The sequence below is a fragment of the Macrotis lagotis genome, chromosome 5, assembly GCF_037893015.1.
Source record: "Macrotis lagotis isolate mMagLag1 chromosome 5, bilby.v1.9.chrom.fasta, whole genome shotgun sequence".
NCBI classification, from domain to species: domain Eukaryota; kingdom Metazoa; phylum Chordata; class Mammalia; order Peramelemorphia; family Peramelidae; genus Macrotis; species Macrotis lagotis.
Genome location: NC_133662.1, coordinates 105291803 through 105314201, shown reverse-complemented (window position 1 = coordinate 105314201; position 22399 = coordinate 105291803). Strand labels below are relative to the sequence as shown.

The window sequence follows — 22399 nt, the reverse complement described above, 5'->3', positions numbered from 1 at the left end:
TATAAATTCTTTGTTCACCTTTGGTCATTTGAGATGTAGAAGAAGTACCTTGCACATCTTATTGATAGTCATGTAGATGTTGTATTTGATCTGACTGTCAGGTCTTTGGAGAGGTAAAAGTGAGGCCTACTAGAGATTTTTGTGGTTTGTGGGATTTTCAGAGGATAAATGGGAAAGTGCTCAGAAGAACATGTAGAGAACAAATCAGACAAGTTTAGATAATTTGAGCAGGAACTACAAACTGCAGATTTTTATATATCTAATTTATACTTGATCTTAAGTAACCCACATATATAAGATAAAGTTTGGAATAGCTTCTATAAATTCCATTACACAGTCTTGAGCAGAAATCTTCAAATTTCTTGGCTGTAAAAGCATGCCAGTTTCATTCATTTTCTAATAATAGAAAACTTTTAATTACTCCTGCCTACATAAATTTATGAAGCTAGCCTACTCCTGCTAATTCCTCTTCCCCATGTTCTATACTTCTATAATAATTCAAGATTAAAGTACAAAAACTTTATAAGCATCATTCTCTTTAACAAGCAATAAAAATTTAATTTTCTCTAAATTTGATTAAGATTGATATGAAAAAAATCAAACAATTTCTGTAAAGGCACAAATTTTCTTGTGGTCCCCATTATTTTTTTATTTTTTTCATTCATGTACACATGTATATTATTAGGTTATAAAATTTCCTTCCATTCCTCCTTCCCACCCCCCTCCCTTCAGCAGTAAACACTCAGGTTAGCATTGTACATACATATTTTTGACAAACATGTTTATAGATTAGTCATTTTTGGAATGAGGAATTAGGATTAAGGGAAAGAGGTACATAAGAGATAATTTTTATAAAGTATTTTATAACATATTCATCAACTTCTGAAAGGTTGTTTTGTTTTTCTTCTGCTGGATGGGGTTAACATTCCAAAGCTGGTCTAATACAGTTCTCCTAGCTCTAAACTGCTGAGAGGAGCTGCTTCTATCAAGGTTGATCATCTCACAATGTTATTAATGTGTACATTGTTCTCTTGGTTCATTATATATTTAAATACCTATCATATTTAAACATCTGTCCCTCTTTAAATTTTTTAAGCAATATTTGGTATGGAAAATGTCTACAAATGAAGTTTGTGTGTACCTATGTTCTCTGTTGAATCAAACCTTTCCCTCCATTTCTTCTCTTAATCCCATGTTCCCTCCATTGATATTGGCCTTCACACCATCCTGCTTTTTCTCATGGTCACAGATTAGCTCAAGACCATTCTGTTCCAGAGAACAGAATCATCTGTTCCAGAGTCTTCAGCTCTCTTTCCTTGCAGTCAGCTTCCTTACTCAAAGAAAGGTTACTCTGGGTGGTTAGATAGAGCACAAGAAGAGAGAAAGAAGGTGATGCAGTGAACACTGTACATGGGAAACTGGGTGGAGGCATTCCATCAAGGTCAGAGTCATTAGGAAAGGTAACAATGACTAGATCAGAAAAGAATCAATTAGCAAGTATTAATTGAGTGCTGGGCTACTATACTAGAAACTGGGAAGACAGTCTATAAAGTATACTATAAGTTCAAAGAATGAAAAAGTCCCTTTTTAAAAGGTACATATGTGAGGAGCAGAAGAGAGATAAAATAGGATCAAAGAATAAATAATGGAATGATCTACTGAAAAAAGTAACACTTGAGGGGCAAGTTAGGAGGCACTGTGAATAGAACACCAACCCTGGAATCAGGAGGACCTGAGTTCAAACCCAGCCTCGGACATTTAATAATTACTAACAGTGTGACCTTAGGCAAGTCACTTAACCCCATTGCTTTGCAAAAGCCATAAATGAAGGGCAGCTAGGTGGCACGGTGGATAGAGCACTGGCCCTGGAGTCAGGAGCACCTGACTTCAAATCCAGCCTCAGACACTTAATAATTACCTAGCTGGGTGGCCTTGGGCAAGCCACTTAACCCCATTGCCTTGCCCCCCCCCAAAAAAAAGAAGCCATAGATGAATGAATGAATGAATGACACTGACCAGGTAGTAGCAGATCTGAACTCAAGACCTAGGTTGCCCTCTAGGTAATTGTGTGAACTTGAAGTGACCTCCTGACCCCTCTATTACTTAATTTGTAAAATGAGTGAAATGGACAGGATAATCTGAGATTTCTTTAAGTTTAAAGTTCTGTGAGCTACCAAAAAGAGGTCATGCCCAGGACCATCAGCCTCTGAGTCACATATGATTGTTAAATAATTGTCATCAAACTTGAGGTTGATTCTGTCTGTCCTTCTGTTCTTTCGTTTAGCTGCTTGTGCTAATCAGCGCCCTGACCTCTTCGGTTGTGTCATTGCCCAAGTTGGAGTAATGGACATGCTAAAGTTCCATAAGTATACCATTGGTCATGCCTGGACCACTGACTATGGCTGTTCTGACACAAAGGAACACTTTGAATGGCTTAGCAAGTAAGATTCTTATTTCATTTATTACTTAATGGTTAATGCTTTGATTTGTGTGTTAAGTTTTTCTCTATTAACCTGTTTAAAAAATTTTGATTTATGCTTTTTAAAACATTGTCTTCACTTCCCAGTAACCATTCTTTCCCCTGCCACAGCACTTCTTCCTCTGATAGAGTACTCCTTTGATGGTTTTTTGATAAAAGTACACCTGTAGATATGGTCAGTCCTCCCACCCTTCTACCTAGAAAAGAGAGATGTTCCCCATTTGTCTTTGGAATCAAGATTGACCACAACATTTGATAGCTTTTTTCATAGTGTTTACAGTTTATTGTACTCACTTTCCTTAACCCTCAATATTGAGGAGGAAATTAATCCTTACATTTTAGGAAGAGTAGATATTTTTGTATTAAAATGAGAGTAAAGTTAAGGCCTGATTTGCCATCTAGATTTTTTTTTAGGTGTTTTTTTTTTGTTTTTTGGTGTTTTTTTTGCAAAGCAATGGGGTTAAGTGGCTTGTCCGAGGCCACACAGCTAAGCAATTATTAAGTATCTGAGGCCGGATTTGAACTCAGGTACTCCTGACTCCAAGGCCAGTGCTCTATCCACTGTGCCACCTAGCCGCCCCTGCTATGTAGATTTAATAGATCATAGAAAGTTCTGATGTTCATCTCCTTGATGATCTATCTTGTCTATGATTATAGCAGACTTTGCTGAGACTCATTTCTTTCCTTTTTCCATGCCACAGTTTTTAAAAGAAAATAGAATTGAATTATTGATGGGAATAAAAGTATAAAGGCTCATACTACTTTTCCACTTTATATCAATGTAACTTCCCAAGACCTTGCAGAAAAAACTGAAAGAAAACTACCATAGATTGCATCCATCTATACATATGTCAGTCAAACATTTGATTAAGCATCAGATAGATGCCTGGCACTGTATGCTTAAGCCCTGAGGATACAAAAATAGGCAAAAGACATCCCCTGCCTTCCAAGAGAACAGGTGCAAGCAAGCTGTACCAAAAAAAAATAGGAAATAACCAACAAGAGAGAAGGCTAAACTATAATTGAGAGCAGAGAAAAGTTTCCTATAGAAGGTAGGATTTTCATTGGGATTTAAAGGAGGTCTAGAGGCAGAAATGAAAAGAAAGAATATTATAGGTATAGGAAATAGCCAGAAAAATGCCTGGAGCTTTGAGTATTTTGTTATAAAATAATCAAAGAGCTGGTTTTACTGAAGGAAAGAGTATGTGCTGATCCAGATGCACCAACTAGAAAACTAGGATAGGAATATCCTGAAATTCCAAAAAAGAGCATTGTGTATTTGTTCCTGGAGGTGATGGGGATCTGCTGGAATTTACTGAGTTAAAAAGGTGGCATAGTAGGACCTATGCTTTAGGAGAATCTCTTTGGTGGGCAAATGAAAAATGGTTTGGAGTGGGGAGAAACTTGAGGCCAGCAGACCCTCCAATTGGCTACTACAATAATACATGTGTGAAGTAAGGACCAGCACCAGGGCAACTGATCATAAACTAAAATAACATGAAGTAGATCAAAGAAAACAATAGATATAATTACTGCAGTAATGTAAAACTAATAAAACTAAAATGGTAATACTATTTAACTGTGATAACCTGCCCATGATCCAAAGAAGATATGAGAAAGTGCCCATCTCTTCTCTTGATGGAGAGATGGGGAACTATGTGTAATTTTGTTTGTACTGTCAGACATAGAAGCTATGCTTTTTGATTTTACCTAATTATTTTTCTTTGTTTGATGGGGAGATTTACTGATGGAAGGAAAGATATAGTATAGGAAGAGAAAATGAAGCAGTCAGTAATGGTTTGCAAAAAACCTTTTTATAACATCTGCCAACACCCCTCACCAACTGTTTGCACACACACACATGCACACGCACACTCTCTCTCTCTCTCTCTCTCTCTCTCTCTCTCTCTCTCTCTCTCTCTCTCTCTCACCAATCAATAAACATTAATGAAACATTTCCTATGTGTCTAGTGACTTCTGTGTACAAGGCCCTATGCCTAGGTGCTGGAGATACAAAGACCAAAACCAAATAAGCAAACAAAAAACAATCCTTGCCACAACAGAAAGTTAATGGTTTGTAATTCTGCCTTGAATTTGAAGTTATTTGTTTCATGAAACTCTTAGAGACTCGGGGGGTGCTACATTTGACAATGGAAGCTTACAAAAGAGGAAATAATATGGAGGGAGAAAATATAAATTTCTCCATATATATTGAGGGCTAAGTAAATACAGGAGGAGGGAGGGAGTAGGTAAGGAATATAGTAAAGTTATTTGATTGTTCCCAAGCTTTTCTATATATCTAGTAAAACACAATTTTTCTTCAATATGTTGCATTTATTAAGATTTAAAGTTTTATCTAGTTCACCCTTCTCAGTTCCATCCATATGCAAAATGAGAAACTGGCAAGCATTCTGCTGAAGCCATCCAAGCTAAGGTGTTTGCCTGCTCATTACTTTTATGTTCAGTCACCTGAAGCATAAACAGTTTGAGAAAAAGCATGTTCTGCCTAGGAGATATCTAAATATAAATAAATGCTCTAAATTCTACTCTTCAGCATCATTTAGAAATTGTATAACCAGGACAAATAGTATTTACTTTCTGTGCCTTAACTTTTTCTCTCAATAAATAGTAGAGTCCCATTAAGCAGATATGATTCTTTAACCCTTCAAGCAAAGAAATAAGGACAAGATTCATTTTAAAATAATTTATTTTGTACTGTGTGTCCACCTGATATGCTTTGTATACAGTTGACACTCCCATTAATATGACTGGATTACAAAAATATGGTATTTTCATTAACTAAAAATGTTTTATTAAATAAGTTCATAGTTTCATAATTTAACTTCTGTCCTCCAGCAGAGAATTATCCAGTTACTTTTTTTCCCCAATTTGGACACATTTACTTTTATAGCTTCGGTTTTTTTTTAGATACAGGTAATAAGAAAAAATATGTTGCATGTTTAGTTTTTAGCTTATAGGTGCCATGGGAGAAATATGGGATGAGATAGAGACTCAAAAGCTCTTAAGTTTTTGTACTTATATATATTTGTTAAATATATATCATAAGTTTAACATAATAATAATAATAGAAATATTTAAGAGAGTAGAACCTTTTAAAGGGGAAATTTAAGAAATTGAAATTATGCCTATGAGATCTGTTGCAAAATTGACTGGTTCACTTCAATGAGATCCCAATCAACTTTTCTCTCCTTACACCTGATGTCTGTCACCATTAATTTATTTTTCTTGGTTGTAAAGTTTTCCACTCAAGAGACTATTTATTTTCTCCTAACAAACACCGAAGAGACTAGTACTTCTTACGCTAAATTACCTGAATACAGGCTAAATTGAAACCAAAAAAGGGAAAGTATCTTACAGAATTTGAAAATTAGAAGGATCCCATCAACCATCTAGCCTCATCCATACACAAAAAGAATCTCATTGATAATAAAAATGACAAAAATAGTTCTTCAACCTCTGTTTAAGGACCTCAAACAAGGGGGAACCAACCAACTCTCTGGACTACCCATTCCATTTTTGAATAATGAAGTTTTCCCTGACATGAAACCTAAATTTTTCTCTTTTCAACCTTTGCCCACTGCTCGGTTCAGCCCTCTGCATCACACAGCTAGTAAGTGTCTGAGGATGGATTTGAATTCAATACTCTACCCTCATGGACCTCATCTGGAATGTTGTGACCAATTCTGCTCACCACATCTTATGAACGACAATGATGAACTATAGAGTCCATAGAAGAAAAAGCAGGACAGTCTTATAACTTAGGGTTTTCAGAATTCAAAAACTACATTCAGTTTTTTGACTGCCAATTCACATTGCTTCCTCATATTGCATTTTCAGTTCAGTAAAACCTTCAGGTAAATTCAGAACAACCTGATTTTCTTTCTGTTCTTTTTGTGAAGTTGGGGGGGTTTCTTTGGTAAAAACTGTATAAATATATCTATATAAAGATAAATTTATCCTTGTTGAATTTCCTATTAATATGAGTCAATCTATGAGTCAAAATTTGATATCACTAGTTCCCCTTCCTTACAATATCTACCCCCCTCTCCCTTTTCCTTTGAGATTCTTTTTTTTTAAGGTTTTTGCAAGGCAATGGGGTTAAGTGGCTTCCCCAAGGCTACACAGCTAGCTACTTATTAAGTATCTGAGGCCGATTTGAACTCAGGTACTCTTGACTCCAGGGCTGGTGCTCTATCCACTGCGCCACCTAGCTGCCCCTCCTTTTGAGATTCTTGACCTTTTGTTCGTCTAGAATCTAGAAGCAAAGATTGGGTTGGGATGGGAAGTGAAATGTGGAAACAAAAAGGGACTCACCATTAATTCCATTAATCATTAAAAATATTTGATATTGATTAATAGTAAAATTAGTGAATAAACAGAAGTATTATATACAGAATAGTAGGATAGTGTTTCTAATCAATTCTAAAGAACTCACTATTTGACAAAAACTTCTGGAAAAACTAAAAAGAGTTCTGTAATAAAATTAAGTTATAGGAAATTGGTTTAGAGCAATCTCATAACTGTATAGCATAATAAACTCCCAACTACATGTAAGACTGAGATATAAAAGATAACATCTTAAATAAATTAGAGAAGAATGAAAGGGGATAACTTTTTGTAAGTCTAAATAAAGGAATAATAAATCTGCTGTAAATTTCTCTTTACTCTGAATCCCCTGTTGCTAATGCATATCCTGTTTCCCATCCCCAACTGCCCTCTCCCTAACTCCCATTTCTTTCATTCTTCTCCTCTCACAGTGTTCCCATTCTATTCCAACTCTTCTACTATGCTCAGACACTTACTATGTGACCCTGTGTAAGGTGCTTAACCCTGCTTGCCGTAGTTCCTCATCTATAAAATGAGCTAGAGAAGGAAATGGCAGATCACTCCAGTATATGTGTCAAGAAAATCCAGTTGAACTCACAAAGAGTTGGATGTCACTGAAATAACCCATAGCAAAACTCATTCAACTGAAGTTATTTAAGCAAAGTTATTTTAATTACCAAATTTATTGGCCTTTTCTTAGTTCTCTTCCTTCTTGATGTCTCTGTACTCTGACACTGTTGTCCTCCCCTTGATATTCTCTTTTCTCTAGTTTCTGTGATTGTTCTTTCCTGATTCTCCTAATTGTCTGACCAACCCTTTTAACCTCTTATTTCTTTTGCCCAAGATCACACCCAATAACCTTGAGTGTTTCCAAGGCTGTCATGGGCCTTATAATATAAAATCTATAATATATTTTTAGATATATCTTCAGCTCCCACAGTTCGGTTATCTGTGTCAATAATTCCCAGATATTTAGATCCAGCCCTAATCACTCTTTATCTTTTTCCCCTCCCTCCTTCTTGTCTTTTATTCATACCAGATTAGAAGTTTTATCAGTATCTCAGACTTGACATATCCAAAACAGAAATTTCCTCCTAAAGATTTTCCTTCTCCTGAACTTTCCTGTTAGTGTTTGTGACTCCATGGTCATGGTAATCTCATATACTCTACCTGTTGTTAATTTTGTTGTTTTTTCCTTCACAACAGCTCATCTCTATGTCTTTTCTCCACTAACACTTTTAACAGGCCCTTATTGTCTTTCTGCTAGACTATTGTTGCCTTCTAAATTAGTCTTCCTGATTTGTTTCTTCCTGCCTCCACTTATCTGCCAAAGTGATTTTAATGCATAGGTCTGACCATGGTAGCCCTTACTAAATCAACTTCTATTCAGAATCAAATATAAATGCTTCTCTTAGACATTAAACGTTCTTTATAGCCTGTCTCCATCTTATACTTTTGTCTCACATACTCTGCAGTCCAGTTGTAGTGATCTGCTTGGTGTTCCCCACATCTCTGTCTTGCAGTTCATCTCTTAGTTCCATACAGTTGTACTGGCTCTGTTCCCTGTGACTAGAATGTTCTCCATCTTCACTTCCCACTCTTGTCTTTCCTGGCTTCCTTCTGGAGTGAGCTTAAATCTCATATGCAAAAAGTCTTTCCTGATCTGCTCACCACCCTTCTTGCTAAGTTTATCTTCATTTACACTGTATATATCTTATGTCAACATATTTATTTGTATGCTTTCTTCCCCTCTTGAATATGAACACCTTGAGAGCAAGAACAATGGTTATGTATCAGACCATTATCAGTAAGTTGCCTAAGATATATAGGGAATTGAGTCAAACCTAGAAGGAAAGATATCCAAACTATCATCAACCATGTAAATATTTTTCCAGATCACTAATAATAAGAGAAATGCAAACGAAAGCAATTCTAAGGTTCTATCTCTCACAGATTGGTAGGGTGACAAAAAAAAAAGATTATAGTTGAGGCATAGGAAAAGGATTATGAATTTTTATAAACCTAATATACTAGTTAATCATTCTGGAAAGTAATTTGGAACAGTCACTCATTTGTGCATCAATGATTTTAACTTCTAGACAGATACCCCAAAGAATTAAAAAAAAAGTACTGGTGTCCAAAAATATTCATAGCCAGTACTTTTTCATAGCAAAGAATTATGTTAAGGATAGCCCATCATTTAGGAAATAACAACCAGTTATGGTATAGGAATATAATGGAATGTTGTTGATATTAGAAATGATAAAAAAGATAGACTTAGAGAATCCTAGGAAGACATGTATAAACTGATGCAGTGAAGTGAGCAAAACTCAGAATACTTGCCGAGTATTGTAGTGATATAATCACTAAAGCATTATAAGGAAAAACATTCCTTAAAAAATAAAGAACTCTGTTCAGTACTACACAGTGGTCACCTAAGAGTTCAGAGGATTGATGGTACTCACTTTTTGACAGAGAACCTTAAAGAGATGCAAAATGAGACATTCATTTTTTTTTTTCTTTTGGATTTGGCCAATGTCTGCATTCATTTTGCTTGACTATGGATATTTATTATATAAAGCGATTTGGTGTTTAAGGATACTGATACCAAAAAAAAACAGAAAGAAAAGATCTGTGTTGTGTGTATATGTGTGCACACACACATATAGATAAATGGATAGATAGATCGATTGATTTTTGGCAAGGCAGTGGGGTTAAGTGACTTGCCCAAAGTCAAAACAGCTAGATAATTATTAAGTGTGTGGGGCTGGATTTGAATTCAGGTCCACCTGATTCCAGGACTGGTGCTCTATCCACTGTGCCACCTAGCTTCCCTATTGTATTTTTTTACTTGCTCAAAAGGGAACAGCATATCATAGGGAAATAATACAGGACAACTTTAAAACTAATATGTAGTAAATGTGTGCATATTTAAACAATTTATATAGGTCATTGTTATTTCCTATAAAAGGCATCTTTTTCTATTCTTTATATATATGGAAATGATGAGGGTTTTAGTGTTTGTCAGGTTAAGAATAAGATGTTTAAAAATTGAAATAAAAATGTCCTACAGAAAAATGAACTCAAAGTTTAAAGAAATAAAGACAGAGATAATTATGAACCTTTCTCATTAATTAAATTTTTTAAAATTTTCTCCCTCTGAAAATACTTCTATTTATCATAGCCTTCAAAACTTTCTTGGAGTACTGAGAGGTGACTTAGTAATGACTTCACCACCAGAAGTGCTTCCTGACTCCTTGACTGATCCTCATCCACTAATCAGACTGCTTCTCCTGAAATGTTATTTATCTCCAGGCTTAATTGAAGTACTTTTTCTCTAACATTTTGGGAACAGTTATCCACACAGCTTATCTTTATCTTGTAGTTAAAACCAGCAGCTTTTCTCTGATTTAGTCAAAGGCAATCTATCTACTTTGATTAAGTATGAGAACTAATTAGGGAAACAACCTTCTTATTCTCTCTGTCTGTTCTGTGAATTGAAATTTAAATTCTGTTGTTCCCTTACCAGTACTTTTGTGACACAGTCTACTGATCCAACTTGCCTTAACTAGGGAGTTCTATCCAATTGACTTTCAAGAGTTTGCATTCTTCTTAGAATTAAATATTTCCAAACATCAGAAATTTTGAGGTCTTTTTTTTTTGTTTAAAGCCAATATTTATAAAATAATAGGAACTTTCTGATTTTATTAGTAAAGAAAATCTTTCTACCAGTGAGGTAGGACATTTTTTCTTCAGTTTAAAAGTCTTAATCCTAAAAATCTACAGAACCAATATTTCACTCTCTAAACCATTATTTTTTTTGGTGGTCTTTTACTTAGAATCTCTAAGGGTATTTAATATTTTCAACTAAATATTTTGATATAAATAATTTAATATGACAGACAAAAAATCAGCTAAACCAACTGATTGAAAGTTATTTTTATTTATATACATAAGGTAACAGATTAGACTGATATTACAGACACATAAAATTTTGAATGAATTCTCAGTTCTTAAGTGATTATTATAAAACTACTGCTAAATGTTCTTTAGCTTCAAGGTACCTGATGGTGTAATCTATAGGGAGCAGCAGCATGGCGAAGAGATGATTGGGTTTAATGAGAAGTCACAGGTCAAAGTCCCAGCTCTGCCACTTAAGTCCATGGCCTTGGGCAAATCAGTTAACTTCTTTGAAACCTGTTTCCTCCTCTTTGCTGCCTACTTACAGGTGGTTATGAGAAGTAAATGAGATAACATATAAAACACTTTACAAAATTCTAAAATATATATTTACATATTTTACGTATTTTAACAGATGTTGTTAAAAATCAAATTACAAAAAAATGGATTTAATAGTGCCCTTTTTCTACCATTCGTGAAATATTCCTGAAACCAAATTCTCTTCTAGTTTCAAAAGGACATGTAAGGTCAAGATATATGCCTTCTGATCAAGTCAGCAGGCATTTATTGAGCCACCTGCCCAGTGACAGGCATAGGAGTCCCTATTCTCAAGGAGCCCACAATTCAGTTCATAGACAAAATAAACTGAATGAAATTCAGGGAGAAGTCACACATCGGGGAAGGCTTCTTTTAGGAGATAGGATATTAATTGCAAGGCCAGAAGACAGAGTTGAGGAGGTGATAACAGAAATGGGGGGACAACCAGTGAAAATACACAATCAAGAAATGTGTTTTATTCAGGGAACTTCATGAAGACCTTTAGATAGAGTGAAGGACAAACATCAATATCCTATAAAAGTTTCACAAAGACTCGAAAGGTAGGCGAGACTTTGAGTGAATAGTTGTATTCTACTGTATATAATGTGTCCATCTTTTTACACAGAAGAAAACTGCACTCCTTACCTGCTAAATCAGTAGCCAAAAAAAGTTAGAATTGATTTCCTCCAGTTTATTAATTTTTGAGAAATTAAAGAAAAAAATCAAGAAAACATCAAAATAAGTCACAGCTGGAAAAAATAGGTGCTTCAGTTTCAGTAACCCTTCCAAGTTTTTTTCTTTTTTGTTTTTTAACAATTTTTCTATGTTGTAATTAAGTCCTTGATTTTGAGCAAGTCATTTTCATTGGCCCTGATTCTGAATTCTCTATTAGAAAAGAAAGTTGGATTAGAAAGGCAGCTAGGTGGTACATTGGATAGAGTGCTGGACCTGGGTTTAGCAATTCCTGAGTTCAAATTCAGTCTCTAGCACCTAGTCACTGTATGAACCTGGGTAACCTGCTTCAGCTTCTGTTTCTTCATGGTAGAAATGTCAGTAGGTCCCAGGGTTATTGTGAGCATCAAATGAGATACTATTTGTAAAATTATTTCCAAACTTAGGGTACTACATAAAATGCTTACTGTTCTTATTACAGTTGTTGTCTTCATTTAATGAGGTCTCTTCCAGCTTTACATCCATGCTCTTACCTACTCCTATTGGACAATAAAGTTCCTCTCAGGTGGTTATTCAGTTGTTTGTATTAATTTTAGTTTCAGTTAACAATAGTTTTTGATTCATTTCCTTTTTTTTTACTTTCCCAGGATTTTTTTTGATCTTTATTATTTTTATTTTTTTTTAAAGATTTTATTTGAATTTTGCAATTTTTCTCCCAATCTTACCTCCCTCCCCCCCACCCCCATGGAAAACAATCTGTCAGTCTTTATTTTGTTTCCATGTTGTACATTGATCCAAATTGAGTGTGTTGAGAGAGAAATCATATTGTAGGGTTCTGGTTTTTAATCCACTCTGCTATTCGCTTACGTTTTAAGGGAGAGTTCATCCCATTCATATTCAAAGTTATGGTTACTTTTCTTTATTGCCCTCCATGCATCTTTCCTCTGTTTGTATTTCCCCCCCCCCTTTCCCCCCTTATTTGTATTTCCCAGTATTTTGTTTCTGAATGCCACCCCTTCATTGTGTTTGCCCTCCTGTATCACTCCCTCCCCTTTCTTTCCCCTTTCCCTTTTCCCTTCCCTTCCTTTTGTTAGTTCTCCTTTTCCCCCTCCCCCTCCCTTTCTCCATCCCCACTCCCCTTTTCCCCTTTTTTAATACTTGAAAGGTTAGATGTTTTTTAAGTCAACTAAGTATATGAAAGTTGACTTTAAGCCAAGTCTGATGAGAAGAAGATTCAGGTTTTTCTCATCTCCTCCCTTCTTCCCCTCTATTACCATAGATATTTTTGTACCTCTTAATTAATGAGATTTACCCCATTCAATCCCCTCCCTCCTCCCGTCTCCTTCCTGTCTCCCTTTTTAAGGAGGTAGTGTTTTAAAAATCATTCTGAGTCATAGAAAATTCTGAGTATCCGTCAGTTCTAGCTAAGTACATTCTATCTAATAAAGTTAAAATTCTTTAGAGTTATTAGAGTCTTTCTCCCAAGTGGGGTTAAAGCCAGTTACATCCCATTGGATAGCAGTCTCATGGATAGGTCATGAATGCCCATCACTTCTGGCTAGGTATATTCTCTCTGTTAAGAGTTACAATTCTCAAGATTTATGAGAATCTTTTTCCCCATGCTGGGATATAACCAATTTCAACTAGTTGGATAGCAGTTTTTTTTTTCTTTTACTGCCCCCCCCCTTTTTTACCTTTTCATGTGTCTCTTGAACCTCCTGTTTGATGGCCAAATTTTCTATTTAGCTCTGGTCTTTTCATCAGGAATTTTTGGAATTCTTCCATTTTATTAAATGTCCATCTTTTTTCTCTGGAAGAGGAGGCTCAGCTTTGCAGGATAGTGGATTCTTGGCTGTATTCCAAGCTCCCTTGCTCTTCAAAATATCTCTTCCCAGGCCCTTCGATCCCTTAATGTTGATGCAGCCAGGTCCTGTGTAATCCTTACTGTGGCTCCTTGATATTTAAATTGTTTCTTTCTGGCTACTTGTAGGATTTTCTCTTTTATCTGGTAGTTCTGGAATTTGGCCACAATGTTCCTTAGTGTTTTCATTTTAGGGTCTTTTTCTGGAGGGTCTCGATGTATTCTTTCAATAACTACTTTGCCTTCTGGTTCCATGATATCAGGGCAGTTTTCTATCACTAGATCCAGGCTTTATTTTTCTCTTCAGTGTTTTCAGGAAGTCCAGTAATTTTCAGGTTGCCCCTTCTTGACCTATTCTCAAGGTCAGTGGTTTTGCTGATGAGGTATTTTACATTTTCTTCTATTTTTTTCTATTTTCTTATTTTGTTTGACAGGCTCTTACTGTCTCATGAAGTCATTAGTTTCTGCAGACTCCATTCTTTTTTTTTTTTAGGGAGGAGTTTTCTTCATTAACATTTTGCAATTCCTTTTCCAGTTGATCAATTCTACTTTTAAAAGAGGTTTCCATTTGACCAATTGAGGTTTTGAGAGAATTATTTTCTCTTTTGCATTTGCCCAATTGAGGATCTGAGAGATTTATTCTCATTTTGTATTTATCCAGTTGTATTTTCTAAGGATTTGTTTTCTTGTTGCAAGGTATTAATCTTCTCTTGGGTTTCTTTTGCCAAATTTTCCAGTTGATTTTTAAACTCCTTCCTTATTTCTTCAAGGGAATTTTTCTGTACTGGAGACCAGATCATAGTCTCCTCAAAGGTTCTAGGTCTTTCTGAGTTAGGGTCTTTTCCTTCCAAGAATTTTTCTATGGATCCACCTTTTCACTGACCCTTCTTCATTTTGCTAAGACCTTGAGTTTGGGAGGGGCTGGCTCACAGGGGCTTGGGATTGCTAAAGGCTTTACTCACTGAGTGCAGTTTCTCTGGCTGGCCAGTAGGAGGTGCTGGTTGCTTTCTCTGGAGTGTCTGTGACCTTGATGGAGGCCTTCTCCCTTAGCTTGAAGGGAGGAGTTGAGCTATTGAATCCTTTTTCCTACAATGAATGGTGGGCTTTACCCTGGCCTGAGGTTATTCCTCTCCCTATTGTCAGTTGGGCTGGTTCTTCTGCTCACACACCTGTACCTGAGGCAGAAGTAGTCTGCAATTGGTTGTTCTGGGAAGAGCCTCAGCCACAATGGAGGCTAGGACTCTGAGTTCCTCAGATCTGAGGAGCCCAGGGATGGTGTCCGCAGCTCTCCTGCACCACTACTCTCCATTGTTGGCACCCTCCCTGTTGGCAAATTCCAGTGCCTCTGCTCCCTAGTTGACTCTAGCCCCACCGCTGATCCAGCAGGTCCATCTCTTGGGCCCTCAGACTCCCCAGCTCCAATTCAGCCTCTAATCTGGCTGATCCAGGCCTGATCCACCCTCTGCACCCGGACTCACCCGCCCGAACTCACCCAAAGTTGCAGAAGACAATTCCTGAAGTAGATGTTCTTTCTCGTGGCTTATCTTTCTGGGTTTTGTGGGTCGGATTTCTGTTAAGAGGTTTGTTTCGTATTAGAGATGGGGAAAGATCAGGAGACTTTAGAACTGTGCCTGTCTTCTCTCCGCCATCTTGGCTGGAAGTGTTTTGATTCATTTCTAAGGACTAGGTTAGGTCTGGGTCTCTTCTGTGTTCTGGACAGGTCAACAGGTAAGTTGACAAAAATAGCCCCACCATTATTAATTAATTTTTTTGTTTTTGTAAATAGATGATATCTTGCATGTCTTTGTAAACCTCAGTACTGAACCACATAAAATTACTTTTGTTTTTCAGGTATTCTCCTTTACATAACATTAGGTTACCTGAAGGGGATGGAATCCAGTATCCATCCATGTTACTTCTCACTGCTGATCACGATGACCGCGTGGTGCCCCTTCACTCCTTGAAGTTCATTGCCACCCTACAGTATATTGTGGGCCGAAGTAGAAAGCAGACTAACCCTTTACTCATTCATGTCGATACAAAGGCAGGCCATGGAGCAGGAAAACCCACTGCTAAAGTTATAGAAGAAGTTTCTGATATGTTTGCATTTATAGCACGGTGCTTAAATATTGATTGGATTGAATAAATGGAATTCTCAACTCCCCTTGTACTCCAAAATAAACTTCAAGGGCTTTTAACCACCATTTACATAGAGAAACCAGTGGGCATAGTAACTCATATTTGAGAACACTGTTCCTACACCTAAAAACCACAGTTTGTTCTTCCAATGACCCAAACTGCTGTGGTAATTTTACCTTTTTTAGGCTTCTCCTTTATATCATTCCCTGGGAGTGGCTTTTTCTACCATATTTAGACATATGTTTAAAAAAAAAGCATGTTTGGACAAATAGCTAAAGTGCAGCAAATGCTGTTGTGAGTACTTAGATTTCCAGAGTTTTAAAGTGATAGGCTTCCTTTAAAACTTCTTAATGTTATTTGCTCCCATAACCTCATCCAGATCACCTGTAAGTAAACGTAAGAACTGTGATAATTCAAAAACAAAATTTCTTTACAACCATAATAAATGTTATTGAAGAATGGGAGGCTTTATTTCTGGTTCTTTACAAATTACTGGTGGGAGGGACACTAAAATTCTAATCAGACTGGATTAAATTAGTTTTCTCTCAAAATATGAACTTTGCCCAGGTTTACAGAAAATTGATTTTCAAAATGTCTTAAGTCATTTTATATTCTTTGGATTAACAGCTTATAAATAATTTGATTCAAATGATCATTTGATTTGAAGCTATTTTTTCAAAATATTGATCTTCCACTGATCCGTACCTACCTCTCCTAAAACACTTTTTTATTTAAATGCCAAAACATGGATGCAAACTGGAAAGTAACGGCTGCTTCCTATGATCCAAACTTAACAAAAAGATTCTAGAAATACACGGCCCTCTTCCAGTATTAAATGCTTTAGTTAGTGGTTCTTTTATCATGGGAACCAAATACACATTCCTTAAACTTTCTAAGTAGATAATTCTTTTAAAAATCCTATCAGGAGGGCACATTTTTAGATCTAGCTTAGTTATCTTACTTACTGTTTCCTTTTTACTGTTCATCATAGCTGGAAAATGTTCGTGTGTGTGTGTGTGTGTGTTTGTGTGTGTGTGTGTCTATACACATATATGTATAAAACATCAAACTAGGACATGACCAATTGCTGCAAAATAAGAATAGTTACTTCAATTTCTTTCTCTCATCCAGGTAGGTCACATTTTTCAACTTTCTGCTAGTTGTGCAGTCCTCTCTGTACATGCCTCAACCTGAATAGTTATCATTTCCACTAAAAATTAATGCCAAGCCTTGTAGGAGGGTAGCACCTTGGTTTGTTTCTGCTCGATGCACCCATAAGATCATGTTTTTTAAGCCTTGACCATGCTGCCAGCATATAATGAACTTGTGTTTCCCTATTGCCCTTCTGAATCCAAGGTGTTGTTACCATATGGCCACAAAAAATAGAAATTCTGCCCAACAATCAATTTGTGTCACTCCTAAACAGCATGCTAGGAAAAAGCCAATAAAATGCATTTGCACAATTGAGCCAGAAGGCCTTCTCTCTTTTGATCAACTGATTTATTTGACTATGTATAGACATCTGAATTGTACCTGTATTTCTTCAGAGAGCCTAAAGGCTAGAGGAGAAATGTGTAATTACATTAAAATTGTCAATAAAAGCAAAATTGATTTTTAAAAGTGAAAAGTATTTCAAAGTTATTATGGAACCATCCCTATTTGTTTTTAATCTCTTGAATTTGGATTGTATAGTGAATTGTAGGCTGAGTGGTATCTTTAACTTGTCGCCCACCCTATTTTTTTAACTCTTGTATCCTAGGATAGCTGCGGTTAGGGTGTGTGTGGGGGGTTAATTGTTTAAAGTCTAGGGCTTAGGCATTTTTCCAATTGACAGCCATAGCCCAAGCCCTTTTCTCTTCCTGACAATATATAATGATAATAACAATATCCACGATATATACTATGGATCTTATGTGTTAAGCACTTTACATATATCTCATTTGATCATCACGTCAATCTGGGAGGTAAATGCTTTTACTATCTCCATTTTAGAGCTGTGAAAATTTCTCCAAGGTCACACAAATCTAAGGCTGGATTCGAACTCAGCTCTTGCTGTCTTTAGACTCAGTAACATCTAGTTGTCTCCTCTGGGATTTGCTAAGCTAGAAACTTATATCCCCCTTTACAAATTTCTTGATTGGCTTCTACTCATCTATATAACATCAGAAGTAGGAAATCAGATAACATTGAGTCTCCTTTGTTCCTTCCCATATTAAACATCTCACAGATTTATGTATCACTTTTCTTCACTATCCTATAAGCCATGAATCCAACTCATCTAATTAACTTAGTTATGACGTGACGAGAATAGGGAGCAGCTTTCCTTAGATTATTGTGGATATATTTCTCCACCATGACCTGAAGAGTACAATGTCCATTGATTCAGATCCAGTGATCTATCACTGTTCCATCTATAGTTGCCTCTGTAGACTTCTTAGGAATCCAAAATTCTAAAGACTAACAGAGGGATCCATGACAATAAATGGTAAAGAAACACTAGTTCAAAGAACCAGGACTCAAAATTATAAGTTTTATCAACTCAACTCAAGCTAGGGAATAGCCAAATGGAAGAGTATTGGAAAATGTTAAGAAGAATAAAAGTATATAAATTTCCATATCAGTTATTAATATATGTAATATATAATTATTCCTAATATGGGAAATAAAAATATATAAATGCTATCATCAGTTGGTGCTATTATTAGCATTCAGGAAACTTGTGGGTGAATATGGGTGGAGGTAGGGAATTAAGGGTGAGTAATGATTCCTCTATTGTTGGCAATCTCTTATAAATGGTTTAATATGTCTTCTTGTGTGGCTATAAATCTGGTTGTAAAACATCATTTGGTCAGCCTTACTTGGCCCATGATTGAATAAATTAGTCAATAGGCTTTACAGGATTAAATTTTCCCTAATTTTTTTTGGAAGGCATTTTATGCCTCTGCTATGAATTTGAAGGACTCTACTTTTATTGAATCTTAAGAGCATAATTTTCTCCTGGAAAAACCTCTAGACACTTGATAGGAAACGATCAGTGTAGTTAAATGGAAAGAACCACCATTCCTAATTTGGGCTGTGACCCTCAGCAAGTCACTTTTTCATCTACTTGGTTCAGTTTTGTTTTTAATCCTGACTTGATATAATCCATCTGGGGATTTCCCAGTGCAAGACCATCATCAGCTTCTAGAGCACTCCCAAGGATAAATAATTTACCTTGATCAGTCAGGCTGTCCCAGACTTAAGATTGGAACCCAGATTCTTCCAGATTCTATAAAAATCCCTTCTAGTAACTTTGAAGCCTCACTTGTGTTTCTGAGTCTCAGTGTTTCTTAGAAGGTACTTTCTCCCTGAGTTCTGAAATTCTATTGTTTATTGTGGAAATTTTTTTTAATAATTGGTTTATTTTGAATTTTACCCTAATCTCACTTCTCCCCCCCCCCCAGAAGGCAATCTGTTAGTCTTTACATTGTTTCCATGGTATGCATTAATCTAAGTTGAATGTGATGAGAGAGAAATCATATCCTTAAGGAAGAAAAATAAAGTTTAAGAGAAAGCAAAATTACATAATATAACGGTGGGGTTTTTTGTTTTTGTTTTTGTTTTTGATTAAAGGTAGTAGTCTTTGGTCTCATTCAAACTCCACAATTCTCTTTCTGGATGCAGATAGTATTCTCCATTGCAGATACTCTAAAATTGTGCCTGATTGTTGCACTGATGGAATGAGCAAGTCCATCAAGGTTGATCATCACCCCCATGTTGCTATTAGGGTGTACATATTCTTCTGGTTCTGCTCATCTTGCTCAGCATGAGTTCATGCAAATCTTTCCAGGCTTCCCTGAATTCCCATCCCTCCTGGTTTCTAATAGAACAATAGTGTTCCATCACATACATATACTACAATTTATTTAGCCATTCCCCAATTGATGGATATTCACCCGATTACAATTCTTTGCCATGTGGAAATATTTTTTAAAGGTACAATATTGCTAAAGTATTCTAGCTTTTAATTTTAAGTAAATGTTGTTAAGGTTCTTATTATTAACATTTATGTTTTGAATTTTGAGACTGGGCCATCATAGGTTGCCTGGGCTAGAAGTACAGGGACAACTGAGAGACCCCAAACCAACTCCTTTTCCAATCAGTTTACCCCTCCTTAGGCAACCTTGTCTCCAAATTATCAACTTCCCAGATCTCAAGTTCAAGAGATTCACCATTCTGAACTTACCTGCTAATAGGGATTATAGACATGCCCCGCCATGCCAACTCCATGTTGATTTTTACACTTTACAAAGCATGCTATTTGCATCAACCAAGTAAATTCGCACTTTGTTTTTTCTCCAATTTACAAATGAAAAGACAAGCTCTGATACATTCAATAATTTTCCCAGCATCACATAGCTAAATGATTGAGCTTTCAGTGGTTACCTTCAAAGAACGTTAGACTGATGATGGGAATTACTCTGAAAGAATTGAAGAATGACATTTCCTTCTGAAAATCTAGTGAAAGGAAGGTAGAGAAGTACAATACACTTTTGAATGCATTAAACACATGTTTATACTCTTTGAGGACATAGCATTTACCCTTTCTAATAGGGATAAAGGTTCTTTAGGCATACAATAGTCTAATGGAAACTTTTTATTCCCCCTTAACTACTTTGCAGTCATTCAAACTACTTATCCTACTCTTCATGAAATTAGCATGTACCTTATAATATCCTGTCGTGACAAAAGAACATTTATCATATACACCCACATAGAATTAGACCACTTCCATTCATTCATCTTTGGTCAGTCCTTTCAACCCTTTTTCTGAAAGATAGTAACCAGGAAGTATATTATCCCTATTAAAAGGACAACTATCAGGAAGTTATGATTTCAATATGAGATGAATTTTCCAAGCCAATATGAAAACTTTCTATGGGAAGGCACCCAACATTCAGTTCCTGTGGTAAATAGATGTTAATGTCCCGATTTATTGAACTCAAATTCCCTAAAAATAACATTGAAATTCAAGATACCATTTACTATGTAGGATGTATTCTGGTGGCCCTGACTTTTACTCACAGTGAATACAGTAAATGAAATTCATCCAGTGGTGCCCTTGACAAGGAACTAATGTAGATATTCCTGCCTGAAGAACATTCTGGTGAAAGTTCTGTGCTTGCCATTAGATGTTAGGCCAGAAGTGACAGTACTTCATCTCACTGAGCCAGCTTATGCTTTCATTGGGACCCCAGCTCTTTCAAATAGGTCACTTTGGAAAGGATGACCTATATTTTTTACAACTCTAATTTAGGCTTAAAATTGGGTCCAGTAGATTAGCTATCCTTGTTTTTAATGCTATCATTAGATTCCAATTTGACTCAAGGGTCATAGTTGCTTAAGTTATCCTACACTTTTCTTTCTCTGAGTCTCCAATGACATTTTTCAGGGGCACTCATATCAAGTGATAAATACAAAATCAACGAATTGGTCTAATCAGTAAGCATTTATTAAACACCCACTGTCTTCCATATATTATGCTAGGGGAGCTGGGGGTATAAAAAATCTTTGTCAGCTCCTTTCCACATACAGGAAAAATTGTGAGATAAAGACATATAGTTATGGGTAGGATGTATACAAAATAAATGCTAAATTATGTTTGGAAGAAGGCATCAGTATATGGGAGGTTCAGGAAAGTCCCCTTTGTTAGTAATGGTATTTGAGCCCAGAGGTGAAGGAAACAATGAATTTTAAGAAGCAGAGGTAAAAAAAGGACATTAATGCCTGAAAAGTATGAAGATGGAAATTGAAAGATCATAGGAATCTTGGAAATCAGCTAGTCATAGGACTATGGATATGGAGTTGGAAGGGACTCCTCAATGGCCATCTACCCTTCCTCATTGTGTAAATAAGGAAACAAAAAGATAACATATCTTGCCCAATATCCCAGAGATAGTGGGGAAGGAGGGGGAATAAGTAGAGTTATACCCAGGTCAGTGAGGGATCTAGTTAGTTCTTTCCACTCTACTATGAAAATAGTTCCGCTAGACCATAGACTAGGTTAAAGGGAGTAATATATAATAAGGCTGGAAAGGCAGATTGAAACCAGATTGGAAAAGACTTTAAATGCCAACAATCAACAAACCAACAAGCCCTTATTAGGGGAACAGGAGGGAAAAGAAATAAGCATTTATATAGTGCCTACTATGAGACAATATTTTATAAATATCTTATTTGATCCTCACAATCCTGTGAGGTAGGTGTTATTATTTTTTTACAATTGAATAAACTGAGGTAAACAAAAGTTAAGTGATTTTCCCAGCTTTATATAGCCAGTTTGAGGCAGGGTTTGAACTCAGATCTTTCCAACTCCAGGTCCATAAGCAGTGGGAATATGCAGAAAGACAAAAAATAGTTCCTGCTATCAAGAAGCTTATGGTCTAATGAGGGAAAAAAACCTGCAAACAATTATGTACAAATAAAACGTAGGTGGAAATTGTCAATGATCTTTGGAGGGTGCTTGAATTAAGAGAGATCAGAAGACTTCTTACAGAAGATGGGTTCCTTGAAGGAAGCAGGATAAGTCAGGGGGCAGAAATGAGTAAGAAGAGAATTCCAAACACAAGTGACAGTGAAAATGCACAAAGTAGGGCGATAGAGTGTAATGGGTAAGGACTATGGAGGAGGCCAACGTCAATGGA

The 22399-nt window shown here is 36.2% G+C and overlaps 1 protein-coding gene across 1 annotated transcript in view; it reads left to right on the top strand.

Annotated features, from left to right (window-relative positions):
• The window catches only part of PREP (prolyl endopeptidase), a 164695-nt gene extending 145779 nt beyond the window's left edge, over window positions 1–18916 (top strand). Inside the window, exons 14-15 of the mRNA XM_074187256.1 lie at window positions 2285–2441; window positions 15429–18916. Of these exons, the coding sequence (XP_074043357.1) occupies window positions 2285–2441; window positions 15429–15723 (452 nt within the window). The 3' untranslated portion in view covers window positions 15724–18916. The remainder of the gene's footprint in view (window positions 1–2284; window positions 2442–15428) is intronic.
• The last annotated feature ends 3483 nt before the right edge of the window (window positions 18917–22399 follow it).